The sequence below is a fragment of the Haemaphysalis longicornis genome, unplaced genomic scaffold (genome assembly GCF_048455015.1).
Source record: "Haemaphysalis longicornis isolate Haplotype H1 unplaced genomic scaffold, Haemaphysalis longicornis Haplotype H1 scaffold_12, whole genome shotgun sequence".
In the NCBI taxonomy this organism is placed as follows: Eukaryota; Metazoa; Arthropoda; class Arachnida; order Ixodida; family Ixodidae; genus Haemaphysalis; species Haemaphysalis longicornis.
Genome location: NW_027526225.1, coordinates 101,841,195 through 101,847,194, shown reverse-complemented (window position 1 = coordinate 101,847,194; position 6,000 = coordinate 101,841,195). Strand labels below are relative to the sequence as shown.

The following is a 6,000-nucleotide window of genomic DNA, read 5'->3' as shown; positions in this document are numbered from 1 at the left end:
GAAATTTCAAAGCTGAGATCCGCTCTAGCAATCAAGTACAACGACAACACAAATAGGTGTCTGTGAATAAATGCATCTTTTATTCTTTGTAGTTGTGTGTGTGTGTGTGTGATCTCTCTTTCGCGAACATTACCGAACCGCGCAAATTCAACTCCTTCATTCGCACTTTCACATTCTTCCCCTCGGGGAAATGCGGGGAAATTTTTTAGATGCGAAGCATCTCATGCTCGGGGCTGTGTCCCTCCATCGTTGTCGTTGTCCGCCGTCCGCACTCTACTGCGCATGCGCGTCTCTTCAGCCCCGTCAGCGTTTGGCCTGACGTAAGCGCAGTCCACTATAAAAAGGAATAGTCAGGCGGCGCCCGGTTTCGATCCCACGACTCTCTGGCCGCAACGGGAGGTACGTGGCGCTCTTCCCACTGTGCTACAAACCGAGATGGGAGCATGGGCTACGAACGTGACCCATGTCCTTCACTCATTCAAACTACGTCAAGAAGCTACTGATACAACGAAGGCACGCGAAGCTGAACTTCAACGGAAACGACCAACTGAAAACTTTAGAGGAGGATGTTGAATTTCTAGCGGGAAAGCTGTGGCGGGAAGCGCCACGCGCCTTGCAGCTCAACCAGAGAAAAGGACGAAGAGGACGGGCAGCGGGGTAGGAGTGTGGGCACGCAATAGAATACGAGAACCAGGAGGTGTTCGTTGAGGTAACGCGGGTGTCGGTCTTTTCGCTGTCTCTATATTTCTCTGCATTTCTCTACATTTCTCTGTCTCTACTTGGGGGTTCACACTACGTTCCCATTCGTGCTCCGATAAATGAAACATAACGGCAACCCAATGGAACCTACACGGAACCCCCATGATGCTTCGCATCCTCCTCATGGTTCCCCACGACAGGATGGTGTAATTTTATTTTCAAGACCCATGATTTTTTAAGGGGCGAAGCTCCTTAAGGCGTGGGTCTGTCCATCCTCGACGTATGTATGTAGCCACCTCTAGTTTAGTTCTTGGATTGTTTACTAGATGGCCTGGCTAGCTCTAGTTTAGTTCTTGGATTGTTTACTAGATGGCGGTACTTGTATATGATGAAAAGATGCGCTTGGATTGTTTACTAGATGGCGTGGCTACCTCTAGTTTAGTTCTTGGATTGTTTACTAGATGGCGGGGAGCGTTGTAATACAATCCGTTCGCTGTTGGCGCGCGCTCGGAGTCGCCCGATGGATAAGGCTGCAGATGTGCGAGCCCGCGAGGCAGAAGCGCTCCGTGAAGCTGCGCGACGCCGCCGCCAAGATCCTGCCGTACCAGAGCGGGAGGCCGAAGCGTGTCGTCTGGCTGCGCGACGACGCCGCCAAGATCCCAGCGTTCGAGAACGAGAGGCCCAAGCGTCACGGCAACGGCGCGAGGACCCCGCCGTACGCGAAGCGGCACGGCTGCGGCGCGAAGAGGATCTCCAAAACGTCAGAGAACGGGAAGCGGCGAGAAAGCGCGCGTATCGACAGGCAGACCCCGATGCAGTGAGAGCTCGTGAGGCGTCTGCAAAACGCATCAGGCGAGCTCAGCCCCAAGGTGCCGACGCGCGGTTTAAGCGAGACTTTCTAGACGTTACGTTCGGACACAGATGTAGTGGGCGAACTTTCACTGAAGAGTCACGGTTTTACCGATGATTTCCCCTCGGGAGCTTCGCCCACTCATCATCATTCACGCCATGGATATGCTGTGAATTTTTTATTATGTTTCTATCGCTCAAGCTTCTTTTAGGTCGGTTTAGAGGCGGGGCAGGGCATATAAACACGTTTATAAATATTTTGCCCTGCAGTGCCGGGTTTGTACGTTTCTTGCAACAGAATATAGCGTCGCTCAAACACCCCTCCCCCCTCCATCTTCGGAGCGTCCAGGTGCGAGATGCATGCGGGCATTACAAATACGTCGTCCCCATACGTACACCCCGACCGCGCTTACAAAAATACGCACGCACCCAGGTGGGTTTCCATTGAGATACAGGCGAAAGAATATCACGCAAGCATGCTTTCCCGAGAAGACGATGCGAAGCCTAATTGCCCTCGGCCAACAATTTGTTAAAAAAGCGAACCCTTCCTCTTGCTGAACATGATGCTGAAACTAAAAAATAAAGGAGACAAGACCAGCAAAGTTTCGAAGAAAAAGGAAAATTTAATCTTTCGGTCCAGGCGATCTCGAATTGGTCCCAGTGGGCGGATTTGGCCGGGTCCGGAATGGGACGGCGTTGGCGGCGGTGAAAGAGCGGACTTCACGAGGAGCGACGCCACAGTCGACACTTGTTAGCAGGGTTCATGGCGCGGTTCGAAGGACACCTGAACGCGGCCTGGAACTCAGGGCTGTTCTTGAGAGCGGTGTTAACTCTGGGCAACGACAGAAGAGAAGATTTGAAAATGGGTCGTTGGTAGGTCGGCGTGCATTACTGCTCGGTTTCACCTTCCCTATTTAGAGCTCAGGAACTTCGTGATGCTTTATTTACGTTCACATCTTAACAAAAGCCATACGTTACTATTAAGCCAACCCAGGCGAACAGGTACGGATGATAGTGAGACCAACCACCAACAAAAAGAAAGGAGGGGGGGGATCCCAGGAATGACTGCGGAATAAACGCTTCACATTTCTGTGGAGCCATTTCACATATGATGTCAGGCTTCATCGTGGCTGGCGAATAAACACAACAAAGAAGGCCGGATGTAAATTTCGCGTTCGATGCCCCAGGAGCTTTCCACTGAATTCTCATGAGCCGAAATTTTTCGTTATGCTAAAATGAGGAGTGAAATTCTACGTGTTCTAAATTTTATTCTGTGTTCGGGAAGGGCTTTTTGCCTACTTTCGGATTATTCGGAGTATAAATCGGACTGTGGAACAGATTACCGGCGGACGCCGTCAACAGCACATCTGTAGAGTTTTTTCTAAGAGCCATAAATGATCGAGAATTTTAACACGTGATGAAAGGAAAAATTGCATATTTATTATTTCTATAACTTCTTTTTGTGAACTAAACGTTTACACTGTATAGCATGCTTCTGTCCATGTGTTTTCTATATTGTTCTTGTTTCTTGCCTTTTGAATACCCATGTTATCCTTACGATGAAAACTTGAATTCATTGTTACCACTCCTGCATGGGCCCTGAAGGGCGTGCAGTATGTTGAAATAAATAAATAAATAAATAAATAAATACATGTGGGCTGCACGAGGACAGATTTTAGAAAATAACACCCCGCTAACTTCGTGCGCTGCTCTAGTATCTAGAACAGTGGTTCGCAACCATGAGCTTGCTGGGGGCTCCTCTGGACTTGCAGAAGTGGCGCCGGACACCGCGATGGCGGATGCTGACGAGATTAACATTGTCAGTTCACTCTTGACCCTGAAGTCGCCTATACGTCTACTTATGGGCTTGCCTTTTGTGCGGCTGGTTTTATCGCACAACTGCAGTGTTGCGCTGGAAGCCGACTTACACGCGCGCATTGCTGCAAAGCCGATTTTGCGTTGGCGCGTGAAGTGAGGTGAAAATAATATTTTTGCTAGCTGGAATATTGAACCAGAAATTTCTTCTAGCTCGACTGAGATTTTTGCTCCGTCTGGGTGCTGTTACTGCTGGGTAGTTTTGAAGACGATAGTCTTTCTTGGGCTACTTAAACGCCGCAATTTTGGTCTGTCTGTATGCCTACCCGTCTGTGACTCGAGTCAGCCAACCGGCCAAAGTGAAACAAGCTGCGGAAAAGTCTTATATACCCACAGCCAAATCTAAACGTCTAAGTCCGGTGTCAATGTTCATACTTGTCAAAATTATTGTACAAGAATAAGACAATACGCGAACATTAGGCGTAAAATCAATACATAAGTGATATTTGCAACGTTTCTTTATTTAAAAAATCACGAATGCTTGGTTTTTGCGATAGCAAATAAAATACTGCTTCAATTGCAGAAAATCGTCACCTGCTGTTGCCCGCGCTACTATAGCTTCTGGTCGCATTTAAGAAATCAAGCACCAACAGCAACGAAAGGTTCCACTAGATATGTTACACGGTTCGCGTGAAACACATGCGAAGAAGGGTAATGTGGTTCTATAAACGTTGTAGTAGCGCGACTCAATTCACGTGCGTCTCCGCCGTACGGCAGCGCTGGCATTGAGGGACACGGCCTGGAGTAGTGGAGCGCGGGAAATTTAAATTGACTTGAGCAAACCTCCAACGCGGGTACCTTGGGTGAAGCGCGACGGGAGGCATTTACGTGGCAAATGACTATCGTCTTTCGTCGACATTTGCGACGAAAGGAGCAGATACGCGGCCATGTTTTTGAAAAGGGCACCTGTCTACCATGCGAATTCACTGTCCGCTACGGATGAGCACCGCGACTTTAACGATGTGATTCCGCGCCTGCGCACAAGCTTCACGCTTGTGCCTTTTCTGCTAACAGACAAAATAAACAACTTAACTGAACCTTAAAGCAATGCGCAAATATCTTGTTCAGATTGGCTACAGCGAGGTTATTATATCTTTTTTTATTTTATCACTACGTCATCCTCATTTGCTTTACTGACTTTGAAAGCGTACGTATGTGTCTTTGGCCTGCATTTATTTGTATTTACACTATCTGCGAGCCAGTAACCCAAAAGGTGTAACTATTTTACTTTGTATAAAAATTGTATCCCAGCTGCCCATTTTTGCTTGTTTATACTCTCGACACTATCAAGAAGTGGTTTCGGTGTGTCATATACTAGCACTTTTGTGTGCCGAATAAGGGTGGACCAGGACGAGTTTTTCTTCAACTGCGAAGTTTCTGAGAAAGCTGTGTAGCTTTACTTTGTAGCCGTACGGCTGCATTCAGGTGGATGTCAAACTTTCCTTCGCAGAACCTTACTCCACCTTGATTATTTCCCCTAAATCAGGTCGATTACAAGGGTGACCATATACCGTGTTTTAGGGCAGGAGCCCTTCAGGGGCTCGGGCTGTCGGCGTCTCATGTCGGCGTTGTTTCATGTCGTCGCAGTATCATGTAGTCATGGTACTAAAACACCGCCACACTCGTTTTCCAACGCCTTGAGCTAGAACGCTTCGTGCTTCAAAGACGCGAGACTTTTAGCAAAGCTGTATATATCTACCCTTCAACGATTTCATCTCCGCAGGCAAAAACGCCAAGGCGCCAAGAATACATTAATCACAGCATGCTTCGCCCCTTCCCAGGTTTCACGCTACGGTTTTATCTCCGTGGGCAAAAACGTTAGGGCGGCAAGAATACACACACACTGAATGCTTCGCTCCTCCCCAAGTTTCACGTTAGGGGAGATGGACCGGGATTTTTCTTTTGCTGACAAGGCTTTGATAGATTTACCTTACGGAGTATTTGATTTTTTTCTTCAGGTAACGCTGTCGAATCTTCAAGCGTCGAATTATTTTTGTACGAGGGCCCTCAAGCACTTTCAGCCGCTTTTCGTATGGGAGACGTATGAGAGAAAATAAACTGATTGATTTGGCTTGCTTTGACTTGAACGTGTAATAAGTTTTGCATGCGGGCGACGACTCGAAGCCATCACTTGCGCGTACGGGCGTGATTTTGCTGCGCCCTTGCCAGATTGACTTGGCCGCACCGAAATTTCTGAACCTGTCAAAGAACGCGTCAAGTCACGTGGGCAGCTCGGAACCGGTCAGGTATTTCAGAAGAATGGATGAATACCACTCGCAAACACCGACAACTTCTACGAAAACAATAGCACTAATGCATATTTTTCTTGATGAGGAAACATAGCACGTACCTGTCACGGCTCGTCATCTCGCTGTGGTACGAGGACTTGGTCGGCGGAGAGTTGCCGCACTGACTCTGCACAAGGAAAGCAGCACACACCGTTAGGCAAACCAGTGGAACTTGGTCAGGCTTTAAAAATAAACCCAAACAAGCAACAAGCACAACTGATCCACTTGTTTCATGATTTCAAAGCCGAAGCTAACATGTTTTGCGTTATTTCAGATGTATCGAATAGCT

The 6,000-nt window shown here is 47.9% G+C and overlaps 1 protein-coding gene across 1 annotated transcript in view; it reads right to left on the bottom strand.

Moving 5' to 3' along the window:
• Positions 1-2,151: 2,151 nt before the first annotated feature.
• The window catches only part of LOC144163112 (uncharacterized), a 51,403-nt gene continuing 47,554 nt past the window's right edge, over positions 2,152-6,000 (bottom strand). Inside the window, exons 21-22 of the mRNA XM_077693920.1 lie at positions 5,774-5,838; positions 2,152-2,380 (exon numbers count right to left, since the gene is read on the bottom strand). Coding sequence (XP_077550046.1) covers positions 2,269-2,380; positions 5,774-5,838 — 177 coding nt within the window. The 3' untranslated portion in view covers positions 2,152-2,268. The remainder of the gene's footprint in view (positions 2,381-5,773; positions 5,839-6,000) is intronic.